We start from the raw sequence: 27,311 nt of genomic DNA on the forward strand, positions 1-27,311 counted from the left end.
AATGCCACATATGGAAAAGATGATCACATGAATCATTGTAAAACATGCTGCTTTCAGGTGGTAAACATGGTGTGCTGGTAAAGCAGCCTGAGAAACGACAGTAGAGTATAGACAATGTTATTTAAAACACAGAAAATAAACAATTTAACGGCAGTATTTTTTTCAATGCTTTGTTTGCTGTTAACACATTAACTAAAATCTTTCTTTTTTTTTTGGCAGTTTACATTGTTTTAGTCAAAGAGTCAAACAAAGCAAGTACATGAATACATCCAAAGCTGCCTGTTAAAAAAAAGGTGGATTCTGAAAATGTAAAATACTTCACACTGTTAATCAAAAAAAGCAAAATAACAATGTAAACCATGTCTACATTAGTCATCTTTGGAAGACAGAAATAACTTTGAAAATCTGATAAAAAAGGGTCCTTTAAACATGCACAACAGCTGATCAGTAGCAAGCAAAATGTGTGGAAAACTACAATTACAGCATGTTTAGATGAGTTCAAACACAAACGTTCCCAAGCTGCTCCCTTAAACCGCAAAGTCTTTATGGCGTATTTTTCCCATGGGAGGTAAATGCAGCAAAAGCCCCACTGGCGTCGCCACAGTCCAGCCTTCCTCAATGCAGCTCGCTGGCTCCCCAGTCTGGATGACAAGTCTGTCACGGTGAGATAAGTACCACTTTGGCCCACAGAGGGGCGGTGTTGAGTTGGAAAGGGGGGCATCCACAGCAAACAATAGTTCCTCAGTGGGACAGACGGCTCTGCTGCCGTGTGGGTGGTCCGAGCTCTGACTGTCAAAGCAGAGCATAAAGTTTGCTCTTTTCTTTGCGAGCACAGGCCTGAAATCATCCTCAAAGTGAAGTGAGGAGCGGGGTAAACTTGTTCTGCTGATGTGACCTGTCACTGAGATGTTCTCCTAGGGGAAGGGGGTCTGCGGACCGGTGGCAGGTCGTAGTGTCCAGGGATGTGACTATTAACAGGGAGGTCGTAGTGGCTCTGGGGATCTTCATGAGGAGCGTGTCCGAGGGAACTCTGACGCTCTGGAGGGAAAAGATTAACGACACACAGAGATAAACAGACATAAGAGCGAGAAGTGATCTTTCTACCAGAGATCGTGCAAGGGTCACAGAGTTCAATCTCATACTTTTTAACACATTATTAACACCACATAGGCTAGAATGCAATTAATAGCCATTTCACAATCATAACGGCCAAAATAAGTATGATGGAATATCAGCAGGGACAATATGAGTATAAAAATCCTAATGATTTTAATTAATGTGACCTGGCCCTGAATAAACTGCAGGAAATGGATGGATGGATGGATGAATGGATGAATTAACCAATGAAGCAAGATTAATTCATTTGTTCATTTAGGTTTTTGCTGAAGCTGAAATGGTTATAAAAATGAATTGGCAACTATTTTAATAACAGTTTAAGCTATTAAATACATTTTCAAGCCGAAATACCAAACAATGACTGGTTTACGGCTCTTAAATGTGAGAATATGGTGCTTTTCTTGGCCATACATTTAGGGGTTATGGACTGTTGACTGGAGAAAATAAGATAAGTAATGATTCAATCAAGCGTTAATGTTTCTGCCGACTGAAACGCCAACGTCCACAATCCACTGTCAAAACAATCCCACATTTAGTTTATAGGTGTATAACATCTCCCGATAGCCCGCAATCACATACGAAGACATTTTATAGCTGACATGATGAAAAAATATCAGATGTTTGTAGATGAAATTGAAGAGTGTTTATTACTTAGTACCTTTTAACTCAATCCAATGCTTTTCATGATCTGCACGTACCCTGTTACACACTTCTAAATCCACACAGTCCTTCTCTAACTCCGCTGCATGTTTTAAATAAAATACCAGCTCTCCTCATGTTTGGATTTTGTTGGTTTTGGTTTTGGAGGCAAGTTGGCTTTTTAGTAATTCTGTGATAGTACTCACTACTCAGTTTTCAGACTTCATTACATGTGTTAGTTTGATGTTGCAGATTGGAGGATTAAAAAAGGATTCACTGGACTGACTTTGATCTATACTTAACCAGTTTGTCTCCTGGAGCTCACTTTGCATTTACAAATTCAAACAGACAAGGATGAATTACACAAACCTTGTTCCTGTTATTAAATTACGAAGGCAAAGCTGACTTAACATGTTTATTTTTCTATCGTTGACCGCATTCTTCCCTTAAAGTATATTGTTGATGGAACAGAGAGCATTTTTTCTTCCTCTTTTCCTCACCCAAAGTTTTCAAGCGTCACACTGGTGATATTCGACTTCATTAGAGGAAAAACACTTTGAGGGAAAACAATGGCACCTCCATCGAGCCAATATTTCCATTAATCTAGGAAGTTGATCCTCCTGAACTTTGAACTCTTGAACTGACTGATTGATTGATGTAATACTGATGTCCATGCTATAATAAAACACTGCGGTAATAAAAGAACATCCTGGGCCACCCTGATTTTCCTCTCTCTTGCTCTTCCTCTTCCCTTTAGAGTATTTTCTGTGCTTAGTTGTAAACAGTTGTTTATTCAACAGGCTCAGGATGTGAGTAAGTCCATCCTTCCATCTGTCAGACAGGCCATGAGCACAAATCCTCTTCTCAAGTTTGACTGGTCGAAACTCAAATGAGTTTTGACTTTAGCAAATTTTCTTTGAAATCGCATCCTCATCACATTGGTGGACATATGTACATAATCTGATTTTGATGAAAGGTGGAAGGATGATGCATTTTTATAACAAGCTCGTCTGTTACACTGGTTGACCTTTAAGTCAGTTTTGAGATTCTTTGTTGGAATGAAAGTCAGATGTACTGTATGTTGTTTATTTGTTTCTGATGGCTCACATATGTTCAATGTTGCTGTGTTTCATTTCTTGTCACCTTCTCTTTCACATTCATCCTCAACCAGCTAATACTGTGTGTTATCGGGTCACAAAAATAACTGATGATATGATTAAAAGATATATGTCTAATAATATATTTTTCAACACCGATTTATGCTGTGCTGAAGCCTGTGTCACATTATAAAAAAACTAACACTCATCAGTACGTTGGACCAATAGTAGGTCTGCAATGCTGCTCACCTCTGCGTAAGGTAGCTGTGTTGAATGGCGGAGGGCTGATCTCGGTGTACGCTCTCTCTCTGGGCACTGCCGACTTCATCTCCATGTAGCTGCTTTCTGGGGGGCAGAAAGGCAGGCCGGGCAGGTCCTTGATGGTAGCGTAAGGATTCTCGCTGTTCAGAGAGCTGCTGCTAACTGCCACCGTGTCCTTAAGCTCTGTCGCCACACAGGATGCAAAGAAAGAGAGAAGTTAAAACACATCTGAAGTACACATTGACAGTCAGAAAAGCAGCACAGCAGGATCAAAGAGTACTACTACTAGTTCGGGCTCTAACTTGAAAGCATTCCAAGTTTTTTAAATGTCTTTATGAGTTATGATTTCCCAAGACTGACTGAAGAAAGTTCAGATTTAATACCTTTTCATTTTATGGGTTGAGAAAGAAAACCTGATGGAGAGTTAAATATCATGACCCGTGAATAATCTAAATCATTTTTATCAACCTCAAACACTGTGACGTTTTTCAATACTTAATCTTATTATTTTGGCTGGTTTCAAAGGACACATTTTTCAACAAAAGTGATACTTCTCATCTGTCAATAATGGTTAAAAACAAGAATAAGACTTTTTGGCCTTGTTTACAACTATGTGAGACTTTAATTAGGCCCAGCTGTGCTTGGAGCAAAATGCTAACATGCTAATGTTTTGCAGGTACACTGTTGACCACCATTCATCATCTTGGTTTAGTGTGTTAGCACGGTAACATTTGCTAATTAGCTTTAAACGCAGGGCACAGCAGAGTTTGATGGGGATGTCATTAGTTTTGCAGATGTTGGGTCAAAAACCAAATGTTTACCACATTCATCATAGACCCAAGAACAAAACAGAATTCAGATCTGATGATGTGGCACGATGAAGGAGGCAGGAGATCATCAAAGTGACTACAATATATACTCTGGGGATCATGAATGTCTGGATAAGATTTCATGGCTGTCTGTATAAAAGTTGTTGAGATATTTTAGTCTGGACTAGAAGTGGACAGACTGACTGACAGTCCAACATTGTAACATCTATAAAATCATGCCACTAGCCTGGCTAACAGATATGATTGGAGTCATGAGTACTTGTGAGGTAATGAGTGTTTTGGATTAAAATAATTAAGATAAATTATAGTCTGTATTAATTTTCTTTATGGGTGTACAACAAAAGAAAGATATGTTAAAAAGATCAAAGTCTTTGCAATAAAGCACCTATGCTTTTATACCTTGTTGATGTAGTCTGGATATTTCTAGCATGTGATAAATAAAGGGTGAAAACAGGGTGATAAAATACCTTTATTGTAATACTTTCCGAGGCAGGCACTGTAGCTGTAGCTCCGATCTATTCCAAAAGCTCCTGTAAACAATAAAAGACAAATTAATCAAAAGCAGATAAGACGTCTTGGACACATTTAGCATTTGCTTTTCTTTTTATTATATCCTTATTGTTTTTATAGTCGCATATTAAATGTGTATTGTTGACTGAAATGATTTTCGGCCCAAAGGAGATGTAATGGTCGATAAACTTTCCTTTATACTGTATTAAAGATACTTTCTAAGTTTACTTTTTTAGCTTTTACTACATGGCTCTGTGTTGAATTTCTCTGCACTTACATTACTTGTGTGGTGAGCAGAATATTTAGTTACATTTGGGATTTTGAAAGCAGTACAGGTATTTTTACACTTAGGCTACTAATAGTTGAGATGTGCCTTTTTATTTAAGGTCTTTAAGAATGATTATTTTATTGTCAAATATATTCTGTTACTTCCTGAAAGATGGTTCTGACCAGATGACAAAACTAAAGCTTTCCACTGACACTCAATGAGAAACTACTTTTGAGCTGTGTTAGCAGAAGATCACATGTTACAGGTTGCAGGTTTAACAGATTATTTTTATAAAGTTGCGGCCAGGACGTCAGGAAACCAACTCCTTACTTTTATTAGCTTGTAAATGTTAATCCACTCATTTCACTTCACTCTACAGCCGCATGTTTCTCAGGAAAAAGTGAGGAATTTAAAGTGTAATTTAAATTATCCTCAATCTGAGAGTCATAAGGACGGACCTGAGTCTTTGCGGGGCTCGTGGTGTTTCCAGTCTGCAGGCAGAGTCGCGTTGCTCTCAACCCCAAACAGGCCCCGTCTTTCCCGCTCCATGTTTTTCACACTACAGAACAGCTGGTTGTTGGTGTTCTGCATGATAGAAAGAATAATAAACCAATCAGAAATCCAAAGAAAACATGCTTTTGACGTAGAGTAATGTCATTTTAATGTAGCACAAAAGAGTATATAGTAACAGACTGTTACTGCACAGCCCTGGATACATGGCACATTTGTCCCACTGCTGCAGTTCAGCATTACATTTAATATCAGATAATCAAAGCTGACATTCACCTTGATGGTGCGATCATGGTTGTTGGGCAGGTGTGGCAGTGGAGGTCTGTTCTGGCTCAGTGTGTGGTAGCTGGGGTTGGAGTAGTAATGGTGGTAACTGTGAGGAACATCTGCAGGCCAAAACAAACACATGGAATCACGTCTGCTGCAATTAAATTACCTCAAGGTTAATAAAATGCATCTCTGTGGAACGCCCATTACAAAAACATTATTAAATCCACATTATGCACAAACTGCAACAAAATAAAAATGAATAATTTTGTGCTACAATGCTACATATCCACAATGTAAAAATTGAACTGTAACCTAATGTTTACTAGTCAGCATTAAAAATGATTTCACTCTTTTACATGCACACGTTTACATGATTTCCTGCAAAAGTAAAACAGTCAGATTTATGAGATTTATGAGCTCATGTTTGAGAAACACTCACACTAACCCTAACCACTGGCATGACATACAGTAGAGGCTTGTGTTTTGGCATTTTGACCATTTGACAGTTATATATTAGAACTGCAATGATTAGTTAGTTAATTTATGAGTTGTTGAGTCAATTTTGAATTTTTTTTTTTTAGCAAAAATGGCAAAACTTGTTCCAGCTTCCTAAATTTTAATATTTTTATGTTTTCATACTCTTCTAGTCCAAATAATTATTATCTTTGGGACTGGAAATTGGAATATGGTCAGCCAAAATAAGACATTTTAAAGATTAACCTGGGGAATGCTGAATGGACAGTTTTCTGACATTTTGTGGACCACACAAATAGTCGAGAAAGTATTCAGTAGATTAAATGATAATGAAAATAAACCTTAGTTGCAGATCTATTATATGTAAAACAATTTTAGTTATTGACAGTTTTAAAATGCCAGACATGGCACCTAAAACCTCCCAAAGTCTGGGCCCAATCTCACTGTCCCCACTCAAGCACAAACCCTGAAACCTAATGGGCTAAATTGACGTCACCTGGTCAGCACTTGGGTGCAAGACGCTGTAAAATGGCTATAATGAATAGTAATTGGAAAGAAGTTTGTGACTTTTCACATTACCCTGACAATACCAAAACATGTTACATATGATTGTGGGTTTGGACCTTTTTATTTTACATTTTTTACTTTCATTCTCGCCAAGGCAATCAAGGGCCTGATTTGAACTTACTGAATGGATGAGAGGTAATTGTCAATCAGTTTACTTGTTTATGTCAAAATGGCATCATTGGAATCATTTAATCCTTGTTAATGTAGTGTTTCTTTGTAAATTTGGACATAAATGTTTTGTTTGTTTATTTGTTTTTAAAAATGCTTCTGGGCTTCCCCATGCAACCCCTAACTTAACATCACTATGCTATAAACTATGAGGAATTCACTCAGGCAAAGTCTGAAGGAATGCAGACTTACAGAAGATGTGCATAAAGAGCTCAAAATGTCTGCAAGGGAGCCATTGTTGTGTTTTCTGTAGGAGTTGCATAATTTTGTTATTTCTTATTTACATGTTTATTCAAATACTTATTTACTTTAAACCAGAGCTACAAATGCAGTCATAGAGAAACGTTTGAGGTGTCGCAGCCTAATAGTGTAATGTCTCTTTAAGAGAGAGGTGTGCTGTGAGAACAGCTGACCGGTGTTTACTACGTTAAAAGGAAGCGCGAGATTCATTTAGTTTGTAGTGACTTTCAACCCGGTGTGCAGCCACTTGGTAAGTTCTCTCTTAATTTCAAATGCTTTCTTGTCTGCTTTTATGTTGTACGCTTCATGTCGTCTGCTGTCGCCATGCTATGTTGTTTATTGTGCTTATGTTGCATGTTAGAGAACGCTATGCTCCGGTAGACGAAAGTTAAACAGTTCGGTCAAGTGATAAAGACAACGCTATTCTAATCCAAAGTTAAAAGCTGATGCGGTGGCAAGCTGTGGGATGTAAAGCTGACATTTAGACTTCTAATATTGCATTGTACCTTCCGTGTCCGTTTGTATCTATTCTCCTTAGCTTTATAAAAGTTTGAATGAATCGCGGGCCGGTATATTTCCTGGTTTGCCGCGGGGCATTTTGGGAGCTGTAGTTCAGCTGTAGTTTCCTGCTTGGCCTATACAAAACGAATGTACTTTTTGCTTTTTGATTGAATTTAATATGGTGCTTAATATTTGACTTGTGAAGCGCACATTCAAATTATGAAATTAGTATTTCGAAATGAAATGATTTATATATTTGTATTTTGATGAATGTATGATTTGATAAATATGTTATTTATAATGGTGGGATATGGGTTAATGTTATTTAATGTTACTTATTGTTGCTTATTGGGCTATTGAGGTAAAAGATTGATGGGCTGTGTTTGTAGTATGCACATGAAATTTGAAACGCTGCATTCCTCATTCTTTTTAGGTTTATTACCTGACTGATTCCCTTTTTGTGGAAAAAAATAAACAAAAACAAAAACAAATGTGGAATATCGAGTAATATCCGTTTTGTACACTGGGTTGCCCTTTCCGTGGGGAGAACACGGAACAGCCATCATGCACTTGACAATTTGACAGTGGGACAGCCCTTGTGGACTTAACAGGAACACGACTCAAAGTGAGTGTGGATGTTGGGTTTTGGTTTTCCCTGTAATTCAGGCTGAAACATTGGCTCACAAGACATCTACAATATTTTCCCATGTGTTTTAGCTACTTAAAATCTTCTGATCGACTCTCACTCTCAATATCCTGTGTACTGTACCTGGGACGGCGTATTCAGAATTGACCGTGCGGCTGGTGGAGAAAGAGACAGTTGGTGTGTTGTTCTGCTTGTCCTTCTGCCTGCGGCGGTAGAGCAGCAGGAGAGCCAGCAGCAGGACCACCAGGATTACTAGCACAACAATGCCACCAATGGCCCCCCATGACTCCCTCTCACCAGGGGGAAGAGGAACCATTACGCTGCCTGACGGCTCTGACGAGTCTGTCAAAGAGAGGGTGAAAAGATAACTCAAGTATAGCAGCTACAACAGCTTTTAACTAACTTTCAGTCTCTGAGGTGGAACAGTCAGAAGGAAATGGGTAGTTTTTATCATTGAAATCAAAAATGGAAAATCAAAGCAGTTGAATTAAGTTTTTAACCATCATTTTCCAAGACTCAGACTGACCAAATTGGATTGATTATCTCATCAATGTCACAGCACTTAAATCACAAAGAAGATTGGAGAGCAAAGTCAATGAAAGTCTCTGTATTAGCCTTTGTATTCATGGGAAAATCCATTTGTATTTTACCTTGTTTACAGTCATCTCCAGTTTCACACAAACATTCCCCAGTAAACCGGTCACAGATGGAGTTGGTTGGACAAGAGCAGGTCTGACTACAGAATGCACCGAAACGTCCTGGGCTACATGCTGAAAAACACACGATAAACATAACATCCAAGTATTTATTTATGCTGCAAAGATAATAAAGCTCTATTTGTGTGCTCATAATTCACCAGATTTGTGTTCAGAATGTATTAGAAGTTACTAAAAGTTTCTAAAGATTGAATTCTGTTTTCTTGAGAAATATTAAACTGGAAAGAAAAAGCCATGACACTCAAGAGGGCGTTCAATACAACTATCAGGACCTTGATGATAACAGTTGCCTTTGTGCTCATAATAGCAGTGGGGCCTCATGGATGTTATGGTGAGATTGCTGCAGCAATCAACTATATTTGTCTTGCTGCAGTTGCATTTCATGTTAGTCAGCACACAGCAATCACAACGCATTTACTATGGATAATGCACTTTTGTTGATTGCATTATAATGTCATACTCACGTATTGAGCAGTCAGTAGCCGTCCAGCCGGGCAAACATTCACAGTGACCATCTCGGTGGTCGCATGTGGAGTTGTTGGCACAGTTGACACACACTTCAGAGCAATGCTTGCCATAATAGCCAGCTGGACAAACTGTAACACACGCAATGCAACCTGTAAAATGACCTGCACTAGCTTACGTAGAGACCTATGTAGAATATTCCTGTTTGACATCAGCAAAGCATACAGTAACATTTAATTTGTGCATGGCTTTATAATTATTGGTGTTAAATGCCAACCTTGATCACAGTTGGGTCCGGTGTGTCCAGGAAGGCAATCACACTCTCCTGTCACATGGTGGCATCGGTACGACTGGCTGCAGGACGGGCAGGACATACTGCACTGGTCACCATACATTCCCACTCTGCATTCTGCCAGACAAAGAGACAAAGAGTAAACAAGTGCAGAAGTTACACAGTCAATCAAGCACAGCTCAGGGTTTCTTCTAATCAGATTTGTGTTGTGTTAGCTGTCCAATAAAAACACTCACTGTTCTGACAGGTAACTCCCCAGAAGCCCGGACGACACACACATGCTCCGCTTTCCCTCAAGCACGTATCACTGTTGGGGCAATGCTTGAAACAGGTCTGGTTACAGTGGCGCCCCCACAGACCCTCTGAGCATGGCTCACTGCAGCGAGGACCTGGAAGGAAAAAGTTGAGTCCTGCTTTCAGTCAAAGTTAACCAGCATCAGCAGTGAAATGTATTCAGTTATCAAAAGTTCAAGTATAAATTGAGAGTGTTCCATTTTTGATATATATTTTATCATTTTAATTTAATTAAGAGCAAGTAGAGCAGTTTTACCCCTGAAATATAGTGAATCGAAAATATAAAGTCGCCTAAAATAGAAAATATTGAAGAAACTACTTAAATTTGCGCTTTGGTCTAAAACTTGATTAAATGAACTGAATTATATTCCTCCTTTGCATGAAAAATACAACCCTGAGGACAAATGATGTAACCTGACACACCAGATGGTTTGTTACACAGAACCATCTGAGAAGTCGTCCTTGGAAACTGTTTGGAAAGTCAGTTTTCAAACAGGCTCTTTCAAAAAATACTTGGCAGGTGATTGGATAAACCATCTGTCTATCATTGTCTATCACAGGCTAACTTCAACCAATCAGATCAACGAACCATATGACATACTAGGAGAGCTCTTGCTGAAGCCAGTCGGGGGAAGAGCAAAAACATCTTTTCCATTGAGAAAAGCCTCCAGTGCCATTCTTTGTTCTTCTTCCAATGAAGAAATAGTCTCCACTTCCCATATACCACATGCTATAGCTGCATCTACGCTAACCTCTTTAGGATTGTTTTGAACGAACAGTTGCTTCTTGCTGTCATTACACCTAAACCATGCTCCTTATGGGATGGATTGTTGTAATAATATGAATTTGGTTGTTTCGTGCTTTGAAAATACTGCTGTTTGGCAATTTCTTTGTCTGAAATCTCAGGTATTTTAGCATCCATGCACACTTAAATATGAATGAAAAAGGGTTGAACTGATTGTCAAATTGATGGTATATTTAGAAAAAAGATGGTAATGTCAAGTAGATTTGTAGATAATGATCAAAAATGTGCAAAACCACTGATGATCCTTCAAGTCCATTATTTCAACATGAGTGAGGATGGTTGAAAACCTGTGGCTCACTCAGCTCTGTTGGACGAGCCTTATCAGTGATACTAAAGCCAAGCTGGCAGCGAAACTGGGAAGACGTCATCACTTACCCGACCAGCCTGGCAGACAGTGGCACTCCCCAGTGGTAGCTTGGCAGCCATCGGCATGAACACAATCACACCTCTTCAGGCAGCCTGGCCCAAACGTGCCCATCTGCACATGTGAACAAATGCCAATGGGCAGAAAATTGTCAGGGGAATCTCTTCAACAGTCAGCCAGCTCAGTCAGAATCAGACAAAATACTACACTGGCAGTGTGTTGTAGTATAGACAGCCTGGCGGGTTGGCACAGTAAAAGACAAGAGAAGTACACGCATTTTTCTTATCCTCTAGAGTTGGTATTATCTTACAAAGTGTCATGTGTTTTTATGCAATGTTGTGGCTTGAATCCAGGACATTTGTTAGCTTTGGGAGACAAACTGAGAAGTAGTAGGGGAATAACTCCAACCATAATTCCATGTGACACAAGTTTAATGAAATATAATTTTTTAGATTTTCTTGGTGCTTGTCTGCATTTTAAGGATCATTCATAATAATCACAGTCAGCACTCTGCACGGAGATTTGCACTGTGAGGTATAATTATTACATTTCTGAAAATATAATGGATTTGAATTTGGATTTTCTGGTTTGTAATTATCTGATGGATCTTTAAATATCATCTTGGAAACTTTACAAACGAATTAAGCTAAAAGGTCTTTTTCAGGCACTCACTGGGCATGATTGGTCACACCGTACCCCCTGCCAGCCGGCTGTACACGTGCAGGATCCATCTGCAGGGTTACATTTTGCCCCGTTGGCACAGTGGCAGGTGGCGTTGCATCCTGGGCCCCAGGTTCCCTCAGCACAGGGGGCCGAACAGTCCGGCCCTCGCCAGCCTGCAGAAACACAATGGACCATCAGCCTTATTAAACCAGTTACATGGTTGATAAAAGTTTCTGTGACTAGTCTTTCAGCAAATCACATTTTGACTTTCAGACACACTTCCTTTTTCTCAGTGTCAATCTCTGTGTAAACTTTTTACCCTCTTTGCAGAAACACGTCCCGTCGATCGGTGAGCAGTCAACGAAGTTGTCACAGGAGCATTCAAGGGAGCAGTTCTTGCCGTAGGTGCCACTTTTGCATGGACTCTCGCAGTGAACCCCCTACATTAATAAAACATATTAACCTCAGTAATAAACCCTAGAAGGCAGACTAAATGAGATATTGACATTACACATGCAGTACAATTAAGAGGTTACATGTTAGGCCTAAGAGCTATTGTTTATCAATACAGACTGATTCATATAAACTTATCATTTCATCCACACTCACCGTAAACCCGGGGGCACAATGGCACTGGCCAGTGGCGCCGTCACACACCCCTCCATTTACACACAAACACGGCTCCAGGCAACCATGACCGTAGAAACCATGAGCGCAGGTCTCATTACAGTACAGTCCAGCCCACCCTGGCTGGCATGTGCACTCTCCTTTCATTGGGTGGCAGCTGGTCAATGAAAACAGAAATTTATATGATAAAATCGTAACAAAAACACAATGAGGCAGCAGGAAACTGCTGACTTTAAGAACCACACACACATACACACACAAAAGAAAAACCAAAACAAGAAAATAACTATAACTATGATAAATTACATCTATAATTTGTTGCTGTAAGCTGTGTACTCTAATGGGTCTGTGGATACTGGTGGTGAGGAGTGAGTACCGCCAGTACATGACCACATAGTCACTTAGAGAAGGGGTTTCATTCAGCAAAAAAATACATAACATAAATGCGGTTGTACCATCTATTTGTTGGACTTTAATAATAAAATGTGTGGAGACACTCAGCTCCAATAAAGCAAAATGTGTGGTGTAAACAGTTAAAGGTGCAGTGTGTAGGGTCTAGCGGCATCTAGCAGTGAGGTTGCAGATTGCAACTAAACTAAACACCCCTCCCCTTTCAAACATGCAGGAGAACAATGGCCACGAAACTCACAAAAAATATGAAAAGTCCTATCTAGAGGCAGTGTTTGGTGTGTCTATTCTGGGCTACTGTAGAAACATATAAAAGGCTCATTCTAAGGAAAAAAAACACAACTTTTTATTTTCAGCTGAAATTATTGAAAACTACTTATGAATATTTCTGCCAAGTCTGTGCTACTAGATGACAATTGAAATAATTTTAGAGGTTACGGCTAATTTTGACCACAGTTCATTAATTTCCAGTTAAGAGGTAGCTAACATTAGCCTTGACTGAAAGAGTAAAACCACTTGCAACTGCAGTCTTCAGCAGTTAACAGATCTCTTCCCTCTCATTTTATGGACACACATGTCAACAAAAGCTAATCAGACCAACCAGCTAGAGGTGCTGTGGCCTTCAAAACATACTTGGACTTTACAAAGGAGAGATTTATGCTTTATTAGATGTTTTTTCTAAATAATATGCTTCATGTTCAGAAGAGAGCAGTTTGAGGATGAAGACTAACTGATGACTTTGGCAATTATCTTGGGTAATTTTCCCCACTGTCTACCCTAAACTATACTAATTATACAGGACAGGGGCCTCTTTCACTAAAGTGATTTGCGAGCACTGCTTATGCTCAGATTGCAAATAGTTTCAGTGCTCAGTTTTATAAATGTTCCCACCCACAAAACGCTGATAAATTTATGCGTCCTACACTCCTCTTCTATTCTCGTACATGGGTCAGTAAGTATTGTGTTTCTTTTGAATAGTTAAATGAACATGAGAGGAAAATGACCTCATGTTGCAAGTCGCAGCTTGGGTGTTGCAAATTTGGTAAAATGGGCCCCAGGCCTCCGATGAGCTATGAGCTAAGATGTATACAGTATGAGGCTACCAGTAGCTACGTAACTCATGAAAAATGGTGTCTCAGTAGCTCAGCTCATTGAAGTTTCATTAACTTGACCAATGAGATGATTAAATTTGGTCCTCTGATTAGCACTGCCTCAGAGAAATGTTTCCATAGCTTAAATCTTCTCCAGACACTCACTCACCTGAGAGTGTGTTTGTCTTGGCAGAGACACGTGCGCTCACAGTGCATGCCGTATTTGCCGTGAGCGCACATCCTGTCTCTGCACTGTGGACCACTGAAGCCCGGCTCACATAGGCAGCCTCCATCAATGTTGTAGCAGCGAGCGCCGTTAGCACAGTCACACACACCTTTACAGTCCTGACCGTACGAGCCTACAGCACACTCCTCATTACACCTGAGGGCAGAAAGCAGAAGTCTGTTGTGGATTCGCACATGAAATCAAATCTTAACATCCTTTCGTATTGTGGTACAATGTTAGACTGTAGGCTGTATTTATCACGCATTCCTGATAAATAGCTTTTACAATTTTTAGTGATTTACAGTTTTCCATAAAGACACAACAGGGCTTCAATCAATAACTATTTAAAGGAGGGAGAATACTTTACCAGACACAATGACATGAATGGGCCCATAGGACACAAAGAAAGGCACATGCAGGAATATAATTAACTCTTTCACTCATTCCAACACATGCGTTTACATACACACCTTGTACCAGTGAAACCTTTGGCACATTGGCACTGTCCATTTTGAGGGTCACATTTTCCCCTGTTGTGGCAAACACACTCCTCAGCACAGTTTGATCCAAATCTTCCCTCTGGACAACGGTCTGTGCAAACTTCACCCTGCAGAGAGGGATAAAGACAAATGTCAAATGAGAAGTGAATGCATCACTGCAAAAACTGGAATCAGAAAAACAGTTAGTTTGCTCTCTGGTGGGAGTGCAATCATGACTCCTCTCATGCATGTCTTCCAAATAAAATAAAAAACCCTCATGATGAGTTTTTCACATAACTGGAAAACTTTGCATCTGCATATCTCCAGAGATGACAGGTTGCCTTCAAAAATGTCTTTAGAAATAAATCAGTGTTTAAAAAAAAAAAAAAAAAAAACTTCTTGTCCAAAGTTGGGAGCCAGCTGGAACATCCACAACGAATGAGCTCACTCTGAACTTCAAAATCTGACAACCTCCACAGATAACAGCAGAGTCAACGTGGGCTTCAACTTGAAAACGTACCGTCCATCCAGGGGGACAAGCGCAGATCCCTTTGCCCTTACAGATACCACCGTTCTGGCAGGGGCATCGTGCCTGGCATTTCCTGGGACACACCTTCTCACAGCTGGGGAGAAAGGATAGAGTAGATGCTTAATAACGAGATAATAGACCACTTAGTCAAAAACAGTCCATGTATCCAGGGACATTCCTTAAGAATTGAGTAAATGTTTTTGAACTGTGTTGTAACAGTCCAAAAACAGTTTGAAATTAGTTAATAAAGCATCAGCACAAAGCTCGAGATACTGATATCACCACTTTCAGAGCTTAAAAATGTGGAAATCATGTAACTTTACATGCATGATCGCTCCAAAAATGTCCTTCTAGACAACAAATTTACAATGCAAACAGTACGTCCTCTTGAAGGAACGCCCTGAAGGAAAGGAGTTTTAAAAAAATAGAAGGAAGCAAGGAAAGAGCATTAAAACATCTAAACAGTAGCTCCCTTATTACGACAAGACTTGGCATCGTAGCTGCTATCCATGCTTTATGGGAGTCATCAGCACAGTTGGAATTTGTCTTTGACCAATCAGATTTCTTGGCTGAAACTACCTGTAGTACAATTCAGTGTTTGGGACGTTACATTTTCTAATCCACCCTAGAGGTAGAATAACATGGATATACTTCAAATAATTCATCAAGGAGCTTTATCCCATAATCACTGTTGCCAAGCCCCTCGCCCCCTTTTCTTTTTTTTTTTTATTCAGCTCAAAGTGGTGTGTTGTGTTTTCACATTGGCAGTATAACAGTTTCCACTAATATCTAGTGGGGAAGAATTTTCATTCCTTACTCATCCTCAGGGGCATCTGAAAAACAGGGCGTAACAGATGACTCATGCACTATAACATACGTGAGGGTCTTTCTTTTTTTTTCTCCATCTTGTAATTTAGAAACAAAAATAATGTGGTTGGATCAGTGTTAGAAAGACCTCTTGAAAAATTAAGAACAATGTCAAGTGCCTCTCAGATGAAATAATTAACAACATCTCTTAGATCTTAAAAATGTCTCATACCAAGAACTAAAGCACATTTTGACAGATTACATCGTCAAAGTATGTAACATGTGGTTTAAGTCCCCGCGGCACTCAGAAATGTGCTTTGCTTCATGTTCCTTCACTTCACGGTGGCTGATGTATTTGCAGATGTTGAGCTGAAAGAGGAAAGTTGCTCTGCTCATCAGAAATCTGAGTTAAAGAGTTTAAATCTACAAGCATGATTTGTTACATCACAACTACTTTTAAGCCAATCATGATCCAGTATGCAGCATACATATTTTGACATAAAGCCTCCACTGAACATATTTTACACTGAGAATGGACTTCTTATTGAATTAACAGACAGCTTGAATCCAGCAGTTAAACTTTTGAGATGAAAAACATTTGCATATTTACAGATTCTGGATTTTTTTATGAGGGAAAAAGGAGGAAATGTAATTTTAAGGATTTTAACGAGGCAATTGGACTTTTTTGGGGGGAAAGACCATAACCAGACGGGTATTATTTTTTATATATATATATAAAAATATATATATATATATGTATATGCAGTACCAGTAAAAAGTTTGGACAGACTTTCCTGTCCAAAGAAACTGTGTGTTTGAGTGTCAGCTCTACATCATTCATTCATTCACAGCAACGGTCAAATGTCCAAGTGAAGCAACAATAGGCAAAACACCTTTTTGAGTGTAGGGGGACTTCAATTATTTTTAAATGCATCTCCTCAGATATTGTTTGAAAATGTTTTTTGGAGCACACTTACAAAGTCCCAGTGAATCCGTCCCGACACATGCACTCTCCTGTTGCTTTATCACAGGATCCTCCAGTCCCACACTTGCACCTCTGCAGGCAGCCCTTCCCAAAGGTGCCAGCTGGACAAGACTCTTCACAGTAGCGCCCTATGTACCCCGGAGAACACTGACACGCCCCCTTGACGGGATCGCAGAGAGCTCCGTTCTCACACTTGCATTGCTGACTGCAGCCCGGACCCCACTGTTTGTCATTACAGGCTGAAAGGTAAAAGAACAATGGAAAAAAATGAATTACGACTTTAAACTTTATTTTTGTTTTCTGGATTTCCAAAAAAAAAATTAATCTTACCAAGACCTGGAAAAAAAGAGATCTGATAAAAATCAAACACTACCATCTAAACTTACATAGGACATCATATGCTACGTGTTTTTAAATTACAACCCCCATTTGTGCACTTCAACAGCTACACACGTTCACACCGAGGAGGTCTTTACTTTCATTGCCCACATTTTCCAGCGATTCAAACCAGTCAGCTTCCAGTAATACTATGCGCCTGCTTCTCTAAACATTGAGTCAAACCTACTCCGCATGCAAGGAAATAAAAACACTGAAGCAAAATAAGATTATACATGATTACTCTAACTTGCATACAGTGCAACTATGGCGATTTTGAGTCAGCTTTGTTTTTTCTCATTCAATTTTCCCCTCATATACTGTGGTGTACACTTACAGTAACACATGATGTCATGAAAAACAAATAAACAGAAAGAGATTTGATTTGATTTTGCAAGCGTAAAGATGAAGAACAGAACAGACGCAGGAGAGAGGAGGAGTGATTGGGGGTACATACTGTCTCTTCCACACATTCATGTCAATCTCCCCCATGCTTCCAAATCTAAATCGGCCCCTTTAGCTCAGGAGTGTTATGTTACCAACCAAAAATTTCAAATTGGCAAGGAGATTTGCATGGAGCTCACAAGACAGACAAGTTTTAAATGGTTAATTTTACAGAAGCCTTAGGATTAGCTCTGGGGGTGGGCAGCGGGTAGTGGAGATTCGCGCAAGTTTTGGATTTCAATTCATGATTAAGAGAAATCTCGGTCCACTGGGTCACGTTATCACGTTATGAGAACCCAGATCGGTCATGCATGCATTCTTCAAATTTCTCATCAATAACCCCAACAGTCTTGGACATGATGGAGAAAATGCGATATCCGATAGGGCTGACATCACTGATGGATGGGCTTCAGTTATCTTCTCTCAAGCTAAAAATGGTTCCAACAATTTCACGCTAACCTCTATTAATCATCTTCTTTTTTTTAATGGTGAGCAGCACATATACATGCACACAATGAACTGTTCACCAAGGCCTGAGATACACGTCATATGTATCCTTGTTTTTCTCCCCTCACCTTTGCCTCTGCTGCACATCTGCCTCGCCACAGCTTTGAAAAGCACTAGCACTGCTTTGACAGTTACACAGAAGGTCGAGTACAGCCAAATTTGGCTTGGAGCAAAGTGCGCTGCCATGGACCGTAATGTTTATTGCACTAACTCGGAGCAGGACCCCTGCCTCTTTTGTTTAAATGAATCATAACTTCTCTTGTTCTCTGTGTGGGCATTGGAGAGAGGGTCTGCCGGAGTATGTCACGTTGAGTAATGAGAAACTCAGCTGCAGCAGTGAATACAGTTTACACAGACATTCTCCAGGACAGCAGGGGAGATTTACTGAAGACTGTACAGAGCTGATACAGTCAGACAGTGGGTGAGTGAATAGGTGAAATTACAACACTGGACGTGTGATTTTCGAACAACTGTACTGGGATCAGCTGGAAGAGTCTCAGCCCTCCACTGACAAACATCAAAACTCCTCTCATCTGCTTGTTTATCTGCATGTAAACATACATCCCCGAGTGCACAACTTTCTCTAACAGACAGCTGAAGTTGTTTACCTTTGTCAAAAACACTTATCTTAGCCTAAGTGTGTCGAACTTTTATCATTGTAATGGAGAGCAGAGATCAACCCAACATTGCCAGAAATTTGACATTTGACATCAAAGCAGCATTCATGGCTATTTTCCTTCTAAGCGTTTGCATCTGTGCGTGGTAGTTAAATGACTTACAGCGTGTTTGATTATTTACATTTGATTATTTATCACAGTAACACGACAGATTTCACTGGCCCTGAAGCGCAAACCACAACAGAAAATTCGGATATCATGACATTTACATGTAGTGACATTTTCAAGAATACGACAACATGGCCAAATCAATTATGAACAATCTTTTTTTTGTGGTCAGAGGAAAGCCCCCGTTTCAGAAACCCTGTTTACTGAAGGTCTGTGTCCATTACTGTGGCAACTGATGCCCTGAAATGAACCTGCTGTATGGAGGTTGAACTTGATCTTGACCCCTGAGCCCCAGGACAGTTTTCAGCTTTAACTCTCTATATCACTGGATCTGCCACACACAAGACCATCATTAGGTTATAGTCAGCTTTTGATGACTGCCAGACCTCTTTTATTAATTTAAAGCTTTTTCTAACCTTCAGTAAAATTAATTATGAATGCATTTCAAAACAGTGTCAAACTTTGATGTTTGGATTATGACTCATGCCCTGAATGGAAATTGAATCAATACAGTAGCGCATCAAAAGCATCATGATTATCTTAGATAGCAGATTTTCCTACAGTGGTGCAATAGCTGCAGAAACACTGAATATCCTGAGATGCATTCCTTGTTCCTTGTACAGTACTAACTCTGCACTGAAGAAGACTGGTTTCTACTACTTTGCACCTCACTATTGGGATGAACTGCAAAACCAACTAAAGTTAGTTTTGAAGTTTTACTTGCTGATATGTTGTATAATACTTGAGAATGTGTTTGTGTATAATATGGGTCTCACGTCTCCTTGCAAAAGAGCTTTTGATCTCAATGAGACTTTCTGAATAAATTAAGTCTTACTAATTTAATTTCAGCGCCATGAATATGTATCCACACAGAGTGTCTTTAACAAAACCTCTATAGTGAAACAAACACTGAGTGTGAACACATTGATTGACACACACTTCACAACTGGCAAGACTTCACTGCTGTTTATAAGGAATGCACACTGATATGGTGGGAAAATTCTTCTTTTTCCCCTGTGCATTGTGAATGTGGTATTTAAGGTTTTGCTTGTGTCCAAAGTCCACATAATCTTCTGGACATCTAACCGGACCACACTACTCATTTTTAATTCCAGCTCTCTTGATCCCTCTATCAAAATCTGCTTTGAAACAAGTCTACATAAAACAAATACTACTTTGACATAGCATTTTTAATCTCCCAATGAGCCACATTTCTCCCCCTCTCTTACTTTCAGTCATCACCATTACCACTATAATCCCGTTTTTCAGTCTCTTCCATCTCAGCTCTCCCCCTCCTCGCTTTTTACTCTCCTTCTTTCCTGTATATGGTGAAGAGTGTTGAGCACACTTCCCCCCTCCTCTCTTCGAGTCTCCATATTCATGGGCAAACAGTCCTGAGAGTATTCTGTATGAAAACCTCAGGCCCCTCTCCTCTTTCCCACAGTTAGATAGCTCAACACACAGGCATCCAGGAAGTGTCGGGTCTCATTCTGCCAAAAAGACTCCATTATAGGACAATACTGTGGAGCCAAGGCTGGAGAGAGAAAGAGGAGTGGAAGAAGAGAGTGGCAGAGTAGAGTAGAGTAGAGAGAACGTGTGAAAACAATGAAAGAAAAGAGAAAATTGAAGACAGTAGTGAGGTTTGGTAGTGAGGGAGTGTAAGGAGAGATGGAGGGAGCTGCAAGAGTGAGAGTGGGGTAACATTTTCCATTTCCCTTTCCCATCATCCCCCTGTCAAGACATCAACCACTACCCGTTAAAGCTAATTCCTTCTCTCTGCAGAGGAACAGGGGGGAAAATGAAGGAGGGTTGTGTACTTTTGACCCAGCTGAGCGCGATGAAACGGGCTGAAGGTAGTGGAAACTTCATTTTAGTGAGGGGAACAGCAGCCCAGTGAAATGCGGCTCCGGTTTCACACTCCACATTGTTTGGGTGATCAAGTTTAAGGAGATTTCATACAAACCAAACAGGGTTAGACTCACTGCTCTTGAATCACTATTATATAACTATTTCTGCTGACTAAAAGACATCACAGTGAGTAGAAAGAGCAGATTTAATGTCTTAACTCTTTTTTAATGGACTGTAGCGACTTTCAGTACATTAAATGATACTCAACTCAAAATTTCTGTTGTTTCTTCTCTTTGTCAGAGGTTTTGTCTTTATATCACTTGATTGTTTTAGTCACACTTTAGAGCACTTTGCATAATTATGAGGAAAAGCATAATAAAAATGACGACTATTTCTGTCAGTACGAAGGGGAGGTGCAGCTCGGTGTCCTTCTGGACTAGTAAACTGTTTTCTGGACTCAGGCTGACATTAATGACTCATTGCCCTGGATGTGGTAATGCTCCCTTGCTGTTTCCATTGGAAAGGCCTTCTCTATGTGTGATGGAGTGGTGTGTGTGAATATCAGCCACTTGATTAATATCCAGTTGTCATTTCCTGTTGTGTACACGAAGTTTATTTGCATATGTGTGTGTGTGTGTGTGTGCCTTGATAAAAAAAAAAGAAGAAAAAAGAAAGAAATGGAGAGAAAAATATCACAAGGACTAAAAGAAAGGAGGAAGAGCAAACTAGAGAGACAGAGGTGAGGAAATGTCTGTGAGCGAGAGGAAAAAGGCTGCCTCATACCGCTGGAACAGTCGCTTCCTCGCCAGCCTCCCTCACACTGGCAACGGTCTGGAGCGACACACCGGCCATGAACACACTCCTTGGTGCAGCGAGCTGTTGATGAGAGACAGAATTAGTAACAGACTTGGCTATGTGGAGATTAGTCAACTTTAACTGCATATTATGACATATTTAATATGCAGCTGATAACATACGGTGAGGTATGTAGTTATCTGCACCTGTTGTACAGTGTAGAGAGTACAGTTTGTATAGGACAATGTTTCTCAAGCTCAAATACCCCTTCATTAACACCACATGTCATGTTCCAATGTGTTCATTTCAGCGGATCTCGATGCTATTTAACATGAATAACATGAATAACTATATAAATACATTTATTTTAACCCTCCTGTCGTCCTCCCGGGTCAAATTGACCCCAGCTCCTTTGACTGTTCCTTCTTTCCTTCCTCCTGCCCTCTTTCCTTGCTCCTTCCACTTCCTCAATTCCTTCCTTCCTTCCTTCTCTCCTTACTTCCTTCTTCCCTTCCTTCTCTCCTTAGTTCCTTTCTCTTTTCCTCCCTCCCTCCTTACTCATTTCCTCCCTCATTCCTTCCTTCTCTCCTTAGTTCTTTCCTCTTTTCCTCCCTCCCTCCCTACTCCTTTCCTTCCTTGACTTGAGGACAACAGGAGGGTTAAAACATGAATTCATGCAAGGCATAGTAGATCAAGGCATACTGGAACTGTCAGTGCTTAGGCTGGGGCCCTTTAACAAAAAGAAGAATCAGTAGGTTTGGTCAGGTTTGTATATAGTAGTGGAAAAGCTTTTAAGCTATTAGCTCGGTATTTTACCCGCTGTCTCACTGAGACTGCACATATATTTTTGTTTGTCCATCCCTGTTATGTTACCTAAGATGTCAATAAACAGGTTTACAGTTTACCCCACATAGTACATTAGCAATGTTAGTGTAATGCCCTTTGTATATTCTAACTCCTCTCAGTATTTCCTCACATAATTAGTCTCTATACTAAACTTCATCAGTCACAGATAAACATGATTTATCCTTAATGAAGCTTTCAGAGAGGAAGGTTTACTCTTTAGTTTTTATGATAAAAACACTATACAAGACACTATATTATGGTCCAATGTTACATAAAACATGAGAGCTATTTTTTGCTGAACATTTTTGAAACGTGTCCAATATATTTCCTTTTTTGTATATACTGGGTCACATTAGGGGAAGATATCAAATTTCATGCTAAAAGAAAAGAGTATTTTTATAGCTCTCAGATGTACAGTAATAAGGGTCAAATGTAACCCTGAGCAGTATATAAGAGTTAAAGATGATGCACCACTTAAATCTATTTCAAATGTCAATTTTGTAGGTTTTTTTTATTCAATCAAAAACTCATTAAACTGAATTGTATTCTTTCCCTATAGAGTTATCCCACCCATCATAAACAGTACATGAGCCAGCCCAACAGCTGGGCTGAGCCGTGCAAATGGGAAGCACAGCACCAGCCTTAGATACCATTCACACTGTCAAGAAGCTTCCTCTTTTTAGAGAAAGAGATTATTGGAGTTGTGTGCATGCCAGCATCGTAAGTGGTTCAGCTATTAATTAACTTCATTCAAACATGCATTTATGCCTGAGAACCAATTCTCCATGTGTTTTCCAACTATGAGCTGTATGCACACACTTTTTTCTTTCCATCTAAACACACAATAATTTCAACGATTATTTTCTCCTCTGTAGTTGAAGGTGTAGAGGTTGGAGATTTGGGGGGGAACTAAGAAAAGGCTCACGTGTCGTCAAATGAAGGAGGTAAATATAATTAAATCTAATTATATATATTTAGACAGTTAAAAAAAACACTGGCTTGTACAGAAAGTGGGTTTAGGAAGTAATTTTAGTCATAGATGACATGTTGAAAGCAGAGATATTGATGCAAACTCAAAACATCAATTGACTTCATCTTGGCTTTTCTGATGTAAAACCAAAGGCTTTTGTGTTTTGGTTACAAAAGAAAACCTTCCACAACACACACGGACATACGCACACACACACACACACATAAACAAACACACACAGCATTCAGTATCCCAGGAGACTACTGTGAAAGATGGCTCAGCGATAAACGACCAAAAATGGATATCGTTTCTGCTTAGTGAAAAAAATGTATCTCCAGCTTTTCAGGCACGAAGCACAGCAACCTTGTTATTATCATCATTCATTTCTGAAATTATCCAGTGATGTACGAGAAGTTTGTAAATCGAAGCTGGAATTTTCCCAACCCATGTGAGACTGTGCATGTTTCACTTTGTTTAGAAGTGTCATAAGATAACTGTTGACAGCTGCATCTCACTGGTATTTATTTTTACTGCTGCGACTGCACATTGATTGTGAAGCATAACTGCCTAAAACTGACTATTAACTCTAAAGTTAAGTGCTTAAAGAGGACATATTCAACTGGAGTATCTTTCCATGTTTAAAAAAGTTTGAAAAACTGTTTAACTTTTTTTTTTAAATTTATGTTACGCATGATGTGTTATTTTCAATTGGTTAGCTCCTGGAATCTGGCTCTCGGCAGGCTCCCAGTTGCTCCATAGGCTACATAAACAAACAATAGCAGTCAGATTAAGCTTCTTTATAACATTCTTTACTAAAAATGGCAACTCACAAAACACATCTGTACACATCCAAGCCTCAATCCTTTCCAAAATATGCAAATGAGTGCATGTACAATTAATCTGATTAGTTTGATGGGGAAGTAGAGGTAAAACTACAAACAGAGTGTTCAGAGCAAGTTAAAGCTTTTTTGGTTTTTGACTGGTAGAGAGCAGTTGTACATACATTCACCTCAAATTGTGGAACTTGGACCATGTTTAACATCTGAAAATATGTATATTTTTAAAGAAAATCAAGATAAAGCAATTAGCGAATCAAATCCAAATGGAGCAATGTTTTTCCATGGAAACGGTTTTGATTTAGATTTATTTATAGATCTACAAAACACACATGAATCAAAGAATAACAAGTTGAAAACACTTCACTTCACTATCAAAACACTGAAATACAAAAGAAAAACTACAATTTTAGTGAAAATCTGTCACCGTGACCTGACCTCAAAAGTCCTTCTAGTTTTAGACAGCTTGTTTTCAACTTGATGTATGTTTGTTTCTTTATCATTTACTCCATGACTGCACAGCGGCTCCGGTGTTTTTGGGGTTCATAGTTATCACGAACATGTTCATGTGATGCATTTCTGTTGTTCAACCCCTGAGCCACACCTCTCAATTCATCACTAACAGATGTTTTGTTAATTAAATAAAAGTTGTCGAAATTATGCGAAAATGAAAATATGAAAATTACCATGATGGGAGTGTCTGGTTTTTCACACTACGGCAGCAATACACAGTTTCAAGTTCATAATTCCAGCCAGAGCAGCCAGTACATACAGTACGTTTTCAGCATGAGAAGCCCCAGGGAAATCGAACCCATAATTTTGGTAATTCTCGTGTCATGTGCTACCCATATTGACTATGCACACTGCATGGAAAAAACAGCTTACTGTGAGTACAGAAATGTGATGATGTTATTCTCCTCAACATTGTTTCTCTTGCACACCACAAGCAGAGCAAACATTTTGCTGAAAGTATTCCTCCATCATCATTATGTTCAAGCATCACCTTACTTTGTGGCGCTGGATATAGTGGAGTATACAGTGCAATGCCAAATAACACTCAAAATTGATTATTATATATCTCCTAACAAAGAACCACGTTTACATGGAACCAGATTCCTGCAGTAAATGTAAAATGATGATCAGATAAAACCTCCGAAGGACATGCAACATATATTATATTGTTTAAAGCCCAAATTGGGTCTTTCAGGTTCCAAAATACATATATATATCATTTTTAGAACTTTATTCCTTCAGTGTCTTTGTTGATTTTGAGGTAGCTCTTTATAATTCTGTTTTAGTTTGCAATTTACCCACTAATATTGTTTTGAGTCTGGCTTAGAGGAGCGTGCTGGTCCTCTGGTTGTAGCCACAGACGCTTACAGTAAGTCTGTTTGATATTTCTCTATCTGACACAGATTTGAATTTGGGCTCTAAACTTTGAATTTCTTTAATATAATGAAAAATAACATTTCAAAGGGAGTATTCAACAATGTTGTCAGTCCTTTAGAGACTGCAGTTACAAGATGTGATTGTGTTTTGCATGTTAACATAGGCTACTGGTTGAGTGCCTAATTCTGATCTTTAAAGTTACTGACAATCGACTGTGTGGAGCAGTTTATTCTGATATAAATTGAACTAATAGTGTTTAAAACTCCCCTCTGGTTCCCTTCTGGCTGAGGACTGAAACTTGCCAAACCTCTCTTCTCCTTCGTCACTGGTTCCATGTCAAATTTCCAACCGTCTGTCTCATTAATGATGAAGAACGCAAATGAGAGGATCATTAAAATGTTGTTTACTTGTTACTTACGGACACATTTGTCTCTGCTCTCGTAATAGCCTGGACAGCACTGGTATCTCTTGCGGTAGTCTGTCTTCACTGCTTGTCTGTAAGCTGTCTTGTAGGTGATCCTAAAGACAATAACACAGTTCAACTTTGACTCTCTATTACCAAGAACAGGAACAGGAAGTCGGTCCTGCACAAAATGAGTCATCACGCTGCTGGTACCTGTGGCGTGTGCATCTATAGGAGGTCCGAGGGTCTGCACAAGGCTCCTTTGTCACTGAGTCATATGGATGAGAGTAGGACTCTTTCACTGAGGTGGTGAAGCTGAAAAGCATAACAACATACTTATTAAAGAAAAGATTTTTACAGAAAATAGATTAGTTTCACTTCTGAACAAGGACCATGTTATTGTCTTCAAATTTGTTCTGTATGTTTGTAAAGTGGTACTTTCTTTGTCCATGTGAATTCTGCCTTTTAAAATTATTCATTTAAAATGCAAGAATTAGCTCAGGCACTATTAAAAAAGATCTGATTGTATTATTTCTGGGATTTCTTGAAAGCTATGGATTGATGTACATATCTGGCATAAATCAGGGTGGAAATTAACACTGTACACTCGCCAGTTGGCACAGAATTTAGATTTTGGCAGTGATGATACTCTGATTGGCCCTTTGGCAGATGATCAACTATGAATTTCTCTCTCAGGCCAAATAATGCTGTTTTTTTTTAAGTCATTTATGTGACAAATGAGGTCCTTGACCAACACTGACCCTCCTGAATCCTGTTAAAACTGCAGAGTAAACTTTCAGACACATGTATGCTCTGTATGAGAAAATATGTTTAATTTCATGCCACAACAAGAAAATATATTAGCTTCTCGTATTTAAACAGGCCTCACCTCTCCCACACGCTGCACACATTGGGGTCTCTCGGGTTCAGAGACAAGCACAGACCGATGAAGAAGCTAAGAAGCAGCAGGACAGCGGAGCTCTGCAGAGTCGGCATGGTCCTGAGGGGAAAGAGGACATATTTTTCCAGTGGGATAGAAAAAACAAAATATTCCAGCTCAGATGGCACACAGTCAAAACAAAATACTGTATTTAGATTATCAAGTTTTGTTTAACCAAGAGAGGCAGTGTTTTAACTCTATCACCATTTCTGAGCCATTTTTGTGGTGTTTTTCTTTCTCTATTTTTTTTTCATGGTGTCCACCTCCTATAAAAACTAAAGTTTATAGAATTTGACAAACCATTTTGAAAAAACAAAATACAAAC

The 27,311-nt window shown here is 39.3% G+C and overlaps 1 protein-coding gene across 1 annotated transcript; it reads right to left on the reverse strand.

Moving 5' to 3' along the window:
- Nucleotides 1-388: 388 nt before the first annotated feature.
- pear1 (platelet endothelial aggregation receptor 1) lies at nt 389-27,042 on the reverse strand. The gene is made up of 22 exons (XM_053327246.1): nt 26,936-27,042; nt 26,260-26,361; nt 26,062-26,162; nt 21,591-21,683; nt 16,841-17,087; nt 15,048-15,150; nt 14,519-14,655; nt 13,992-14,204; nt 12,306-12,480; nt 12,016-12,136; nt 11,706-11,869; nt 11,045-11,147; nt 9,807-9,959; nt 9,556-9,687; nt 9,278-9,409; nt 8,748-8,867; nt 8,221-8,439; nt 5,508-5,617; nt 5,180-5,306; nt 4,411-4,473; nt 3,102-3,296; nt 389-1,038 (listed from the first exon to the last, which is right to left on the reverse strand). Exons 1-22 carry the CDS (start codon nt 27,040-27,042, stop codon nt 899-901), a joined length of 3,057 nt encoding a protein of 1,018 aa, XP_053183221.1. The 3' UTR covers nt 389-898.
- Nucleotides 27,043-27,311: the final 269 nt, after the last annotated feature.

The sequence above is a fragment of the Scomber japonicus genome, chromosome 10 (genome assembly GCF_027409825.1).
Source record: "Scomber japonicus isolate fScoJap1 chromosome 10, fScoJap1.pri, whole genome shotgun sequence".
In the NCBI taxonomy this organism is placed as follows: Eukaryota; Metazoa; Chordata; class Actinopteri; order Scombriformes; family Scombridae; genus Scomber; species Scomber japonicus.

Excerpts from the sequence above, each read along its gene's own strand:
- pear1 (XM_053327246.1), bottom strand. The coding sequence starts at position 27,042 with ATGCCGACTCTGCAGAGCTCCGCTGTCCTGCTGCTTCTTAGCTTCTTC. Across the intron at positions 17,088-21,590 it reads AGGAAGCGACTGTTCCAGCG|CCTGTAATGACAAACAGTGG; the intron begins GTATGAGGCAGC and ends TTTACCTTTCAG. Across the intron at positions 4,474-5,179 it reads CGAGCCCCGCAAAGACTCAG|GAGCTTTTGGAATAGATCGG; the intron begins GTCCGTCCTTAT and ends TATTGTTTACAG.